General features: G+C 39.4%; 1 protein-coding gene across 2 annotated transcripts in view; it reads left to right on the top strand.

Moving 5' to 3' along the window:
• The window catches only part of DOCK1 (dedicator of cytokinesis 1), a 572,428-nt gene extending 557,064 nt beyond the window's left edge, over window positions 1–15,364 (top strand). For both annotated transcript variants that reach the window (XM_075935276.1, XM_075935277.1), the window contains exons 51-52: window positions 1,717–1,862; window positions 14,685–15,364. In XM_075935276.1, the coding sequence (XP_075791391.1) occupies window positions 1,717–1,862; window positions 14,685–14,780 (242 nt within the window). In that variant the 3' untranslated portion in view covers window positions 14,781–15,364. The remainder of the gene's footprint in view (window positions 1–1,716; window positions 1,863–14,684) is intronic.
• Window positions 15,365–16,256: the final 892 nt, after the last annotated feature.

Below are 16,256 nucleotides of genomic sequence, written 5' to 3'. Positions count from 1 at the left end.
TTTACTATTTTATTTTATTAAATGTTGTTAAGAAGACGTACTAAATATGAACATTATGGATCTTGATTTTAATCATGAAGAGACAGTCTTTTTTATCAGGACTTTAAATCTCTAAATAGACACACAAGACCGAGCACCTTGAGCAACCTGAGAAGCCTGTTTGGAGGTGTTTTTTGTTTGTTTTGTTTTGTTTTTTTAATGAGCGTGTAATGCTATATTCTCATAAAGTGTTTAAGTGTGTGTAGGCTTTGTAAAAGTGAGTTTGAGGAATTTGTAAGAGGAGTGCCTGCTACTTTAGAACGTGGAAAGGAAAGTAGGGAACAGAATGAAAGGAAGGATGAGAATGAGGGAAAAAGAAATATGGGAGAAGTGAGGCAGGGTTCATTGAGGAGGAAGTAAACAGAAATGAGACTAGTGAAATAGGCAGCCATGGAATGGCTTAGGTCCTTGAAGGAGAAGTTGAGAATGCCATTGGAAGAATTTGAAAGTGATGGATGAGATATATTCTTTTAGCTGATATATCCTGAATAGACTAAATAGAGATGAAATGACAAAAAGATTTCAGAGATAAATCAATGCAACTGCCTTGAAGCTAAAGTTGTACTAATGAAGAAAATAGTAAGTTGGGCCATTTAGAAAAACCAGAAAAGATACACAATGTAAGATAGTGTCAAATATTCTACATTAAAAAAGAATCAGTGTAAGTAAACCCTCCACCTACAAAAAAAAATCAGCCTGTAAGAGAAAATTGTTTCCGCAATTTATAAACAAAATTACATATTATTTAAAAAGGGCCTTACTAGTGCTCAGTCCTGAGGAAAAGCTCTTGCTTAAATCAGTGGAAGATTTGCCTGTGGAAGAATAGCTAAATAAGTTCATGAGAGTGAAATTTATCCGTTACGAGGACCAGCATCAAATTTATATGCCACTTAGGCCTTCAAAACAAGACTTCAATGGAAATTAAATGTTGCATAGACCTAGTTCTAGTCTTCTTCACAGGAATAAATTTCACCCTGTTAATGATTGTTCCCTACCTTCTGTGAGTAAATTAAAAAAAAAAGTCTGTTGTACATTCTCTTGGTTTCTAATATTAGCTATTTAAGCAACTAATGACTCCTCATTTAATATAATAATGTGCTCTGGATTTGGAAAGATATCAACAGATATTTATGGTTAATTACGTATTTCTTCAGTATATTTAATTTTTAAAAGTCTAAATTTCTCAAAGCAGAAAAGTAAATAAAGCTCTGCTATGTTATATTCTGTGTGTTTCTTGGTAAATTACTTGCAGCATCGCAGTTCAGTATGATACAACACATAGAAGCAGAGCTTACAGCTGAGAAATTTTTATTTGTTTTAAATGATCTGTGAATATCAGCGAGTGAAATCTGAGACAGATGATAATGTTCTACAGTTTCCTTTTTTATTAAACACTTAGAGACCTTGTCAGTGTTGATACAGACTGTACACTTAAAACTTGACCTACCCTGACACAATGATCCTCACTTTCATGATTCTAGCAGTTGATTTTTTTAAAAATTTAAAAGCCATTGTTCCATGAGCACCAAATAATTATACAGTCTACAAGATGTAAAGTGGGCAAACAGATGCATGGATACTATTTTTGTCACATCATTAATGCTGGAAAGAAGCATTCTGCATCTCAACTTTGATTTAAGTGATCCAAAGACTTAAAGAAATGTTAATTTTTTTCAGATCTGGAACTGAATGGCGTATCTAGTTTGGAAATGGCAGACATTCCTCCTCCTCTGCCTCTCAAAGGTAGCATGGCAGATTATGGAAATCTCATGGAAAATCAAGAATTAATTAGTCCTACAACACCCCCCACTACACATCAAAGGGTAAGTCTAAGAGGTACAAATGATTTTCTGGTAGTTTATTTGCAACACTATGCTGGCCAAGAATGTAAAGTTCTGTGTTATGCTGGTAACAGACATGTACGCCAATCCAAATGATTTCCACAGTTACAGAACAGTGACTTCATCAGGATATGGAGGCATTGTATGATTCATTCTAAATGACATGTAAGTAAAGTTAGATGCATTCTAAGTCAAGAAAACTAAATATAAAACAAAATACCGTGTTAGAGTTTTTAGCAAGGGGAGTTAAAGCGATAGGATCTAGTTCCAGCAGCAAATTAGTTTTTTTTATAATCTTTCAATTCTATTTCAGGAGAGAAAACAAAGTGTTTTTCGGACAACTTTACATTTTTTAATTCTATGTCATTTCCTATATAGTCAAGCACAGTTGCCTCTGAAATATTTTTCATCATGAGCATATTTTTTAGATTTCCCCAAAACCACTAGACTATAGTACAACTATAAAAATATGATTTGCAAAAAAAAATCTTCAGCACTTTTGGGCTTTAAATGTTTAACTTTTTTAGAAATGTGTCCATGTGCAAATTCAGAAGATAGGGGTTCTATTGTGAGAATTTTGCACTGGCTTGCTTAGTGATCTTGGACAATTCAGTTAACTTTTTTGACTCAGTTTCTTCATCTTTACATTGGGGATCGTAATACCATGCTTCATTGGGACGGTCTGAGGTTTTACACATTTTTATAGCCCTTTATTTTACTGTGTTTTGCCAAAATGTACAGATCCCTAACAACCAATTTCTGAGGGAGCTGAGGATTTGAACACTACCTGAAAAGTTAATCAAAAATATATTCTAAATCCTTAGATAATAAGCTCTTGAAGTGTTATACAATGAGTATTTGGCTCTTTATCTAGACTTCATTTACCAGATTCTTTGCTCTTGAAGAGTTTATGAATAGTGACAACGTCTGTGAGGTGGATCTGAAAACAGATTTGACACAAAGATGGAGGGATTATATTTCATAGAATTTAAGAAAGGCTTCCAATTTTATAGCAATGATTGCATTTATTTCACTTTGTACTTGGACCCCAGTGAGATTATCAAAAGCATAATGTGAAGACTAGTGCAGGGCATGAAAAAGATCAATCAGGTATGCTCTTAGCACTTTTATGTCTGAACCCCCACAATGTGTGGTTACAGTCTATGGTATTTCATAAATGGAACGACTAACTTTCTTGATTAGCTTTGTAATAAATTTGCTAGTTTTAAATTATCTATTCTTAGCATCAATAAGAACAAACCATTGAAAAGTTCTGTAGATAATCTTATCCCGATTGCTTTAAAATGACATTACAGAATGGGAAAGCTCTCCCTGTATTAGACTGAAATACTGGCTCAATACTATTTGCCTTGAAGTCAGACAGGTAAAAAAAGCTTCAGTGAACAGAAAAAGGTACATGGACAAATGTATCAAGAAATGGCCATATCATTCTGAGTACTTTAGGTCTAACAACTATCAATAATTATTTATGGACTTAAGTCTTTTTATCCCAATAATCTTCCAACTATAATGTTTTGATTTTTATCTTGTTCATTGTCATTTTTAAAATATTAACTAATAAAGCCATGTGGGTAGATATTCATTCTTGCATTGTGTGATTTGTTCTACTAAAAGAATTCTTAGTAACATACGTGAACATGAAAAAGAATACTAGGACTCTTGCAAGGATTGTTATTACATCAAGGCATTCCTCTAGACTGTTGTGCTCCTTCACAGGCTCGTGTACATCTTCGCATACAAAACCAACTGCCTGCTTAGCATGCATAGTCAAATAGGACACTCAGAGGAGCACTTATATTTATAAATATTGTCTATAATACTTACTATTCACAGGATAATAGTTTTAATGAGAAGTTTTCCATAAATTCAGAAGCAGATACAAAACTTGATAAAGAGTATGGCAAAGAAGGAGCATAATAAAAGAATGAAAACAAACTTGTTGAAGATGATAGTAATATTTATTTTGACTTTTTGAGAGTCTAGTACATGAGGAACATTCAGAGTAGAATTTGAATATAGTGAAGATTGCATGTTGCATATCATCTTGCTTCTCTGAGGTTAAAGTCTCTCTGTGACAGAAAATTATTATTAGAAGGTTTCACTGTGTGTTTTCCTCATTTAGCCACAGAAAAACAGGTGAGATTCAGCTGGAAGCTGAGTTAAATATTAAGGGCAGATTCGCAGTTGATGCAGTTTTGCCATAGCTCCACTAAAGTCAATAAAACTATGACAATATACATCAACCAAGGATCTGATGTAGAACTCTAAATAGCCTGCACTGGCCTATCTGAAAGGTTCTCTTTTTCTCTGTGATTCACTGCATATGATCTGATGCTACATCTCTCTCAGCATAGTGGGCTTCTGGGAGAACAGTCTCTATAATCACTCTGGAGTTCTTCCCTGGCCTGAAATAGCTCAGAATAGCTGACTTTCAGGTTCTGTTTGTCTTGCTTTTGAAAGGAACTAGGGGAAAGTGAAGAACTAGCACACATGTTCTCCTACCTAGTGTATGGCAAAGGAATGCTTGCCTCCAATTTCAGTGCTGTCTATAGCACAGGTTTTCCTTGTAGTGAAGAGCCTTCTATATTTCTCTCTGCCAGACTCTCTTATACTGCAGACTTTCTTCTACCTCTTATATCTGGCACTGACTGCATTAGCCTTCACTGAATTGATGCCAACAACATCATCTGCTATCATTGATCCCTTGGTTCTTCTTGCATCTTCCATGCAACCCTCAACAATAGCTCTTGCATTCTGTCTTCCAACCACCTTGTCTGCTTCCCACCTTTAGAGATCTGACCGGTATTGTCAGTACCAAAACTTCCACTAACACTATTTGGAGCTCCTCTTCTATTCACTAGAGCCTGGTCTACTCTAAAGGGGAAAGTCGACATAAGATATGCAACTTCTGCTACATTAATTACAAAATTGGAGTCGAAGTAACTTCACTCGTGTTTTGGTGCCATCCACACAACAGGCAGTCCATGGGAGGCACACATTCCTGTCGACTTCCCTTACTCCTTGTGAAGAGTAGGACTACCAGCACCGATGGAAGCACCCTCTCAGTTTGAATTATCAGGTCTTCATTAGACCCACTAATTCAAACCCCAGAAGATTGACTACAGCAGCGTCAATCTTCTTTGTAGTATAGACAAGCCCTAGGAGAGCTACATCTTCTCCTCATCAGACTCTGACCATGACAGATCTATGTTTCCTCCATGGTCTTTCAGCTTTCCCAAAAGGTTACACTCTACAGATATGCAGACCATGAAACTAGGACTGAATCCTTGCAAAGAGGCTCCAGTACAGCATCTTCAACCATAAAAAGTACAAAGATAGGAATAGCCTCTGGGCCTTAATGAGCATTTTGGATTGTGCTAAGAACATCTAGATCTGCATCAGAATCTCAATGTGGGAGGAGATCACCATATGCTATACCAACTTAGTGCATATATATAACAGTATGCCAGGTTTCACCTCAGATTTCTGTAGGTCTGCCATCACTCAGTATACCTTCCAAGAACATGGTCTCTGACATGCTGATTTGCATACTTCCACAAATACTTCAGTCCCTGGGTTGGTTGGATCCTCTGCACAAATGCAAGTGGGTTCCTTTTTGACTGGAAACAACTGTGACTGTTGTAACAGACATGCCCACTAAAGACTGGGAGTAGTGGTTTATCTGGGTCAACTTCACTGTTAAGCATCAGGCAATTTTACTCTGTATAAATGTGTTAGAGCTTTGAGGTATTGGTTGGGTCTAGAGATCTGCCATCAGGGATCAAGTGGTTCAAGTTCTCACAGACAATACGATAGCTATGTTTTAACTGAACAAGCAGGGAGGCATAAGATAATATCAGCTGTGTCAGCAAGTGATTCATTTGTTGAGCTTTTGTATAAAGAATAATATTTCACTAAAAGCTTTTTGACTTCCAATAGTGAGGAACACTATTGTGGATAATCCTCCTCAAGAACTTTACAGACTCTCTGAGGAGTCAGTAAGAAGAAACAATCTGCAGCAGTTCTTCCAACTGTGGGGATACCTAGTTACAGACCTTGTCTGTATCCAGTGTAAACAATAAGTGCAAGAGATTCTGCTCCAGGGCTGATCACAGTCTGGGTTCCATGATAGATGCTTTTCTCATGTCATGATGGACAGATCTGCTGTATGCATTCCTTCCAATCTTTTCATTCTGAGAATGAATGACAAAACAAGCTTAATTTTTGTAAGGCCTGTCTAGCCAAGAGAGGTTTAGGGTTATAGACCTATATTAATTCTCCATTTGGTCATATTATTCTACTCTGTCCCAAGACCCAGGCATATCTACATTGCAACCCAGTTTCTCCACCTCACAGCCAAAAACCTCACCCGCTTGTTTGAGCAATGAAGCTTCCGAGGTGCCCAGGTCATTTTGATGAACAACAGAAAGTATTCCTGTAAAGCCACATATGCAGTGAAATAGAAAAGGTTTTCAGTCTGGATGGAGTTTCATCATTTATCTGCAGATTATACAGTGATTAGACATATAGTAGACAACTTGCTGTATATGAAATCCTCTGGTCTCTCAGCCAGGTCATTGAGAATCCTCTCTGCCATATACCTTCATTGGATTAATTTTCTATCTTTTTTAATCTGTTGGTTTCCAGGTTTTTTAAGGGCTTTATTAACATGTGCCCTCTTGTGTCCAGTACAGTACCTTAATGGGACCTAAATTTAGTACTGCCCTGCTTAATCAGTGGTACTCTTCTCCCTTTTAAACCTTTGAAAACATCATTTCTGTTGCTATTGTCAATTAAAATGACTTTCTTAGTTGTGATTATCCCTGTGAGGAAAGTCTCAGAGCTTCAGGCACTTTGTGACTGACGGGTCGGCTAACTTTTTCACAAAAACAAGGTCTGTTTCAGACCACATCCTAAGTTTATGTCTAAAATGGTATCAGCAGTGCCCTTGATGAGACAGTTCGTCCTCGCAGAATTCTCTTCCAGGGCTGAAGGAAAGCCTCTAAACTTGATGTTTACAAGTCTTTGGCATTTTACCTGAACCATACAGATCCACTCCTGGACTTTGTGATCTAAGCTGAAAGGTTCAATCTATTACAGCCCAGCATATTTCACTTCCCCAAGCTTTGCTACAGTCTTGCTAAGGTTTCTCTTCCACCAAAGATAATGGCTGTGTTGGGGTTCACTCCATTTCACAGCTTTTCTGAGCCACATTCATATACAGGCAGTCCCCAAGTTACGCAGATCCGACTTATGTCGGATCCGCACTTACGGACGGGGCTTTCTCGCCCCGGAGCTCACAGGCAGCGGGACCGCCCAGAGCGCAGCGGTCCCGCCACCTCGACCTCAGGGGCGAGAAAAGCTGCTCCGGGTGCCCCTGGTCTGCTGGGGACTGTCTCCAGCAGACCAGGGACATGGGGAGCAAAGCCGCAGCGGCGGCGGGGTCCCGCGCCTCTGAGGCTTTGCCAGAGCAAAGCCTCAGAGGCGCAGCACCCCACTGCCGCTGCGGCTTTTCTCCCCGTGTCCCTGGTCTGCTGGGGGGGGGTCGCAGCTAGTGCGCCCCCCCCCCCCCAGCAGACCAGTCTTTTGTTGTGGACCCTGGGGTAGAGCAGCTGGGGTGCTGCCGGGTTGGGCCTGCAGGGACCTACCTGGCAGCCCAGCTGTTCTGTCCCAGGTTCGAGATTCAGCCGCTGTTGAAACTGATCAGTGGCTGATTCCAGGAACCTGGGGGCAGAGCAATTCTGCCTCCAGCTTCCTGTAGTTAGCCCCTGGTCAGTTTCAGCAGCAGCGGCTGAATCTGGAGCCAGTTCCGACTTACATACAAATTCAACTTAAGAACAAACCTATAGTCCCTATCTTGTACGTAACCCGGGGACTGCCTGTATTGGACATTTTCAAATATATTGGACATTTCCAAAGCAATATAGACATCTGTACATGCCTTTTCCAGACTCTACGCTCTCAGTAAAGTTCCCCAAGATGATACCAATTTCATCAAGTCAGTGTTATCGTCTCCATATAAGTCAAAGTCTCACTATCTGTTAGGAAATTGCTGGTGAGTCACCTGAAGTGAAATGTATCTGTGCACAGTCACTGAAAGGAAAAAACATCACAAATACAGTAACTACTGTTCAAGATGTGTTATGCATATTCTATGACCCTCCTACTTTCCCCACTATTTAGAATATGAAGCTTCTGATGGAGTAAAAGAATGGAGGGGAAAGCAGCTATCATACTCTTTATACTTTTGGCTCAATGCACGAGGATAGTGAAGGCACATGCTGGCACATGCTGGCAAAAGTCTCTAACTAGAGTACAGGCAGTCCCCGGGTTACATACAAGATAGGGACTATAGGTTTGTTCTTAAGTTGAATCTGTATGTAAGTCGGAACTGGCGTCCAGATTCAGCCGCTGCTGAAACTAATCAGTTTCAACAGCGGCTGAATCTGGACTCCAGTTCTGACTTACATACAGATTCAACTTAAGAACCCCAGGCATCCCCAAGTCAGCTGCTGCTGAAACTGATCAGCGGCTGATTCCAGGAAGCCCGGTGTAGGGGCTTCCTGTAGTCAGCCACTGGTCAGTTTCAGCAGCGGCTGACTTGGGGACGCCTGGGGCAGAGCAGCTGAGGTGCTGCTGGGTTGGTCCAGTAGCGCCGCCGCTCCTCGGCGCTACTGGGCCAACCCAGCAGCACACAAGCTGCTCTGCCCCAGGCGTCCTGATTCAGCCGCTGCTGAAACTGACCAGCAGTGGCTGAATCAGGACGCCTGGGGCAGAGCAGCTGGGGTGCTGCCCGGTTGGTCCAGAGCGGCGCTACGGGACCAACTGGCAGCGCCCCAGCTGCTGTACCACAGGTGTCCGGAGCAAAGCCGCGGAGCACGGGGGCAGCGGGACAGCCCAGACGCGCTGTGGCTGTCCTGCTGCCCTCGGGCTCCGTGGCTTTGCTCTGCTTTGCTCCCCGTCCCCCTGATCTGCAGACCAGGAGGACGAGGAGCAAAGCAGCGGAACACGCGGGCAGCGGACAGCCCAGACATGTCTGGGCTGTCCGCTGACCGCGCGCGCCGCGGCTTGGCTCTGCTTGGCTCTGCTTTGCAGACCAGGGGGACAGTGGGGGGGGCAAAGCAGAGCTAAGCCGCGGAGCGCGCGGTCAGCTAAGCCGCGGAGCACGCGGCCAGCTGACAGCCCAGACGCGCCTGGGCTGTCAGCTGACTGCGCGCTCCGCGGCTTGCCTCTGCTTTGCTCTGCTTTGTCCCCCCCCCCGTTCCCCTGGTCTGCAGACCGGGGGGGTGCAAAGCAGAGCCAAGCTGCGGAGCACGCGGTCAGCTGACAGCCCAGACGTATCTGGGCTTTCAGCTGGCCGCGCGCGCCGCGGCTTGGCTCTGCTTTGCTCTGCTTTGCCCCCCCCTCCCGTCCCCCTGGTCTGCAGACCAGGGAGACGGGGGGGCAAAGCAGAGTCAAGCCGCGGAGCGCGTGGGCAGCGGACAGCCCTGTCCACTGCCCGCGTGTTCCGCCGCTTTGCTTCCTCTCCCTGGTCTGCTGGAGACCAGGGAGAGGAAGGGCCCCGTTCGTAACTGCCCCGTTCGTAACATAAGTCGGATCCGCGTAACTCGGGGACTGCCTGTACATGATTGGGTACATGTACACCTTCATTACAATGTACATGTGCATCTCTAAGAACAAAAATAGTTATATAGATAAGTAGCCATTTTTTGTTTGTTCTTACCTAGCCGAGACAAAATAATCTTCTTAGTGACTACCCTTATTGGCCATGAATACTACCATCACTGGCCAAATCAGCACTATACAGTATTTTAAACAGAACAGATTTACAAATGTTGGGCCATATATTCAGATGGTGTAAATTGATCTAGCTGAATTGCAATCAGTGGAGCTATACAGAGTTATACCAGCTGAACATTTGACACACTGTGACATTTTTATTATGTGAGTACTGTATACTGATGATTTTTTTCTGTAAGTCTCTATAGATAAATAACAAACATGCTGCTGTTTATAGATTGTGTGACTCAATGGCACTTTAATAATAATAGTAAAACAAGAGAATGAATTTTGGACAACAGGGCTGGAAAATAGTTGCACAGCACTAATGTAGCTTGTGGCCAGATTACTTTTCATTGCATAATTTATGGTTTATTAAGTGAAATCAGTTTCTTCTGAAAAGTGATGTATTCTGCATCAGATCTTTGAAGCTAACCATATATCTTGCTGATGAGCTCCAATAAAATAGGAACACAGGGGCTACGTCTAGACTGGAATGATTTTCCGGAAATGCTTTTAACGGAAAAGTTTTCCGTTAAAAGCATTTTCGGAACAGAGTGTCTAGATTGTCACGGACGCTTTTCCGCAAAAGCACTTTTTGCGGAAAAGCGTCTGTGGCCAATCTAGACACGCTTTTGCGCAAAAAAGCCCCCATCGCCATTTTCACGATCAGGGCTTTTTTGCGGAAAACAAATCTGAGCTATCTACACTGGCCCTTTTGCGCAAAAGGGACTTTTGCCCGAACGGGAGCAGCATAGTATTTCCGCAAAAAACACTGATTTCTTACAGTAGGAAGTCAGTGCTTTTGCGGAAATTCAAGTGGCCAGTGTAGACAGCTGGCAAGTTTTTCCGGAAAAGCGGCTGATTTTCCGGAAAAACTGGCCAGTCTTCACACAGCCAGGAAGTCATCTCCTTTGCAGTGCCACCAGGTTTCATTGTAGAACTCAGTTTGTGTGTTTTGTACTGCTTTCTGACTCACAAAAACTCTTTATCCATCATGTTCTTCTTTTCTGTAGATTAAGAATTTTTTTGTCGTTTCTAATTCTTATATTTTGTGTGTACAATGTTTTGTGCTCTATTTCTACAAAAGGGTGAGAAGAAAGGAGAGATTTTTAAATTTGATAACTTCTTTTTTTACCGAGGAAAATCAAACAAATGGGGGCAATTTAATATTTGAAATGGAAAGAAAAAAATGCTTGTATTTTTCAGATGTGCCTTTTTATAAGGTTACCATTTCCCCTGAGGTATGCATGTGTCAGGGAATCTGCCTTAAATAGGTTCTAATGTGCACTGGCAGACTATATCTCAGAAAGAAAAGCAATCTCTAAAAACTGAAGGACTCAGTATTACTATTGAAACATAAACATGAACTCTGCAGATCATCTTTAATATGAATATAAATGCAAGGGAAATTTTATTTTTTTTAATTTCAGAAATGTTCTGTGTGGAATGGTTTTGCGTACTTCTGATATCAGCTTTGTGAGTTTAATGATTGTTTTCCTAATTTCATATTGGCTGTGTCTAGACTGGCAAGTTTTTCCGCAAAATCAGCTGCTTTTGCGGAAAAACTTGCCAGCTGTCTACACTGGCCACTTGCATTTCCGCAAGAACACTGACTTCCTACTGTAAGAAATCAGTGCTTCTTGCAGAAATACTATGCTGCTCCCATTTGGGCAAATCATTTGCGCAAGAGGGCCAGTGTAGACAGCACAGTACCTTTTTGCACAAAAAAGCCCCGATGTCTAAACTGGCGATCTGGGCTTTTTTGCGCAAAAGCGTGTCTAGATTGGCACAGATGCTTTTCCGCAAAAAGTGCTTTTCCTTTGAAAGCATTTGCGGAAAATCATGCCAGTCTAGATGTAGCCATTAAGTATAAATGCCATCTTTCATAAATAGCTGAGAAAAAGAAAAGACTGATAAGCTCTTAGGGCATGTCAATCTTCTGTGTTCTAATGTGGACCCATAAACTGAATGCTGAGGGCAGCCCCCAGCAGCATCCAGAACTTCTCATTCTCTCAGGAGGAAGGGAAACAGACAGGAGTGTGGGCTCCTGTCGGCCTTCTGCTGTGTGGATGCTGCCACAGCTCAGCTTAAGGTAAGCATTTTGTGGGAATTGCATACCTTAAACCGACCTGCCTGGTCTAGAATAGACCAGGCCCTAGCGTGGTGACCAAATTTGTTTTTGTACCAATTCACATTGGCTGTTAAGTTTTGTCCAGCTGATTTCTCAATAGTGCTACTTTGGAATCGTAAAATGTTCTTCTAATATATTCAGTGGTTGCATATATAAATGAAGGAGTGCTAAATTTAGTCCCTATTATAATGGAATTTGTAAATTCAATTACATTAATTATCCACTATCTCTGTTATTTCTTTTCTGGCTAATTTACTTGCAGAATGTGAGCACTTCCAAATAATATGCATGTTGTTTATGGCTAGTGTATTTAGCCCATCCTCATTGTGTTTTCAATATATATTCTTCCCGGTTAGGTCTTCAACTCTAATGATGATTGATCATTTGATTTCTATGAATACTTTTATACTTTTCCTCTACTCTCTGACATTTCTGCTGGCTCTCAAGAAATAAATGGAATGTTTTAATATGAGCAAACATATCAAGCATAGCTCTAGGGCTTACTCTGGCCCAAATGAATGGAGAAAATTATTCAAAATGTCAGAGAGTGATCCAGAAGCTTTAGGTTGTTGTATCACAACGTAGGGTTTCTTTTCAAGTAATGTAATTTCACATGGTCTATCCATAATGTTTTCATAATAACATGAATGTGATTTAGAAATAATAGACTGCCTTCCAAGATGCTAATAAAAACAAGGTGTTATTTACAATAAAGTCTAGTAAAGTAAACAATCTGTAAATGGAGCCATGTGAAGTAGGAATGAAACATCAATGTCAAGATTCCATGTACAGAATGTGCAATAAAAGGCTAAATTATTTCAGACTGTTGAATTGTTCCCATGGCGGTGATCAGGAAACTTGGCAAACTCACAGCATGTATTATAATTTAAAAAGTTAGTGTGTGGCTAACATTTTGTTTGGAAGTGCATCCGATAGCAATCTAATATAGTATAACAAGAATGGATTAAGGAAAGGAGGCACATAAAGTTAGTGTCAATGGCAAAGGGGATATGAAATTACTGAGAAACCAAAAAGAAAGGCAGATGTTACCTTTGCCAGCAGTGGAAGGATGTTATGAACTGAAAAACAATATTTAGTGGATGTAATACTGCAAAATAAATTCCACTGCAGCGATTGAAAAGCTGCAATGATTTCATAGTCAACATGCTTTAAAAATGTAACCTGTAAATAGTGTGTAAGATAGCCTAGAGTGGTCTTGTATTCTTTCAGCAGTACGGATTTTTGTCATCGTGCATGTAGCTTCAATTTTATGAAAATAAATCATTTGACTGGATGGTCAACAGAATATTTGCTTGTATTTGCCCTTCAATTAGCTTGTGAAGCAAACCAACAGTTCTGTTACCTTGTATGATTTCTTATAATTTAGGGGAATATTTGTGTACCCTATAGGGCTAACCTGCTTGCTTGCCTATAGCTATATAAATGTATTATTCCTTATGGTTTTGATTATATGTTCATTATAATACCTTATGTTAGTTTTATATTGGCAGTTTGGCTGTAACACAAGAGACTTACAGGCCATGTCATGTATGTTGAGCTAAGACAAAGTTAGTATTTTTTCTGGAACTTTTCACTCAGATAGCACAGTTCGCTCACATATGTTCAGGACCTTTTACTTAGATAGATGATGATAAGACAGGGTGACATTACTTGGTGTATGGGCTTCCAAGAATACCCTCAACCCTCAACAGATACATCACTACTTAGAAAAACCCAAAATAATCAGTTGGGACCAGACCAAATAACCGGGTAGTAGAAAAATAATAAATATGATAGACAACCACAAAAGGCCTATGGTAACGAATTGACACATTAGATAATATGTTACGATCAATGATATACTGACCTATTAGAAAAAAACACTTCACTGTTAGTAAGGTGAGAAAATACAAATAAGGAGAAGAGGAAACATCCCCTATTGAATATTCATCAAACATAACAATGTCAGCATAACAGTATAAAAGTGGCATTCCAGTCTACGGGTGGTAGGAGAAGGAGATGTAGTCCTTGGGAGGTGCCAGAATGATAGCCACTGGCAATGATGGGGAAGGTGCAGGAGATGAGGAAGATGATGGCTTACACCTCGAATCGTTCTAGAAGGAATGGTGTGAGTATATGGCATGGAAATTTAGATGTACATTCCCTATTTATGATGGTGTTTATGACTGCTAAATGTATTAATAAATTATATTTGCAAATTATAAGAGTTCCTATAATGTGCGTGTTGCATCTGTGCACATCAGGGTTCACAATAATAGAATAAATGAATACTGGGCCTGATCCTGGGACAAAGGACCTATCAATCCTAAAGATGGTACCTGAAAATTCATAAGCAATCTTAGAGCAAGCAACATTTTTGTAAAGTTTTTCATCAACTCCGAATATTATTTTGAATAATAAAGATTATCAAATATCTGATGGCAAGCATGGTGCTTTTTCTAAATATGTAAAATATGAAAAGAAAAAAAAAAGACAAAAATATATCTGTAATTCGATGTGCTTTTTAAACCATGTGTTTACTGGCAAGAGCAATTGGTACACGCTGATAGTTAATATGAATTAAAATATAGGGATATAAAATTTTACAAATTCTTTCAGTAGACTTTTTCTGAAATGTTGAGATAGTTAATCAATAACTATAGAGAGACTTGTTATTGTCAGCAGTAAAAAGAAAAAAAAAAAGGTTGTAAGTGAAAAGCCAGAAGAAAAACTATATTCATAATGGCAAAGTTTTAGAAGTTTTCAAGACTTCACATAAAGATTGATTCCTCCGTTTGTCACATGAACAACCAGTTTATCAAAATCAGTTCATCAGTAACATGTTCTATTCAAAATTCATTTTTTTCTAGCACCTGCCTCCTCCATTACCCAGCAAAACTCCACCACCGCCTCCTCCAAAGACGACTCGAAAGCAAACATCTGTTGACTCTGGGATTGTCCAGTGAACAAGAAAGCATTTCTCCAAAGATAAAGCTGTAATATTTCATTTTCCTAAGTATTTTAAGGTATATAATGTTTACCTCATTCAGGCCTGCTATGTCTAACATTTAGTGCAATGATTATAATTCTGAAAACAACTCATTTGTAACAGTAAATCAATTTTCTAAGCAAATCATACCACTGGAATTAAAGCTGTCACAAAATAATGGTAATCTATTGCTTGGGAGGAGCCTGTGACCTATTTTCAAAGCAAGGGGATATTTGTCAGCTGACAATATACTATTCCCTAGTCCAGAAAATGTTGCTTTGTCATTTCAAACTACTTAACAGAAAATAGAAATTTATACTGGTGTGTAAAATGACAGTTGGGAACTAAGGGCCTGATCACAACACCAGTGGAAGTCAGTGCAAATACTCACATTGATTTCAGTAGGCATGGGGTTGGGCCTAATAACAATACTAAGAAGTAGCATTATGACAGCTTCAAAAATAAACATGTTCAGCATATCATACATTCCGAAACCTGATTATTCCTGTAGTTTTTAAACTTTGCTCTGTGTTATAAATAATATTTTCATGAGGCTTTTTTTTTAACTTTAATTAGTGGCTGGCCATTCTCCTTCTGTCTAATACAATTTTAAATAAGATAACTTTTTAGCAATTGAACAGGCGCTAATTTATAGGACAAGAAACCAAGTAAACAAATACGGGACCCGATGTGATTCTAAAACTAAACAGTTGAACAAAAGACCAGGAAGAACTTTTTTTAATGTGTAATATTTTAGGAGGATTAGGACAAATTGAATGTTATCTTTTTGTCCCTGTGTCATCATTCTGTACAGAAGTTTGTATATATGATGGTTCTTAGAATGTTTTTAATTTTTGCTGCCTGTTTTTCATGTAATAACAATTTAATGTATCTGCAAATGATTCTTATATGTTTTTAATTTTAACTGCTGAACGTGTATAAATAGCTAACTTTTTTTTCAGAAATTGGCATCTGAAAATATTGGACAATGATAAGGAAAGACAAAAGGAAGCTAACTTTTTTTTATTCCTCAATGTTTTGATTGCCTTCACACTATATTATTTTTACATCACTGACTCCAAAAATAAAGGATTATTTTAAAAAAAGATTTGACTAAGAAAATTAAATGCATTACTTTATATATTTATCATCCTTTCAATGGAAGTGTTATTAATTTTGGGAGCTGTTTTAATAAATGCCTGTACTTTTAATTTTCTGAAAAGTAGATTTATAACAAGAATAATTTGTAACTGCCTCTGATATATCCAACATCCCTATTCTTATTATCTTATAGTTACATAACTTGTTCATGATGTTTATATATAGTGTTGAAATAAATATGAATTTCAACACTGAGGGTGCATCTTTTATATGCCATTCACACTGCAGTTGACAGCCTATTTCAATTTTAATACAATTGTTGTATAAACAGCACATAAAATAGCTTAGTTTT

This window comes from Pelodiscus sinensis, chromosome 8 (assembly GCF_049634645.1).
Source record: "Pelodiscus sinensis isolate JC-2024 chromosome 8, ASM4963464v1, whole genome shotgun sequence".
Taxonomy (NCBI): domain Eukaryota; kingdom Metazoa; phylum Chordata; order Testudines; family Trionychidae; genus Pelodiscus; species Pelodiscus sinensis.
Note: the sequence above shows the minus strand (reverse complement) of the source record. Positions and strands in the feature narration are given on the sequence as shown.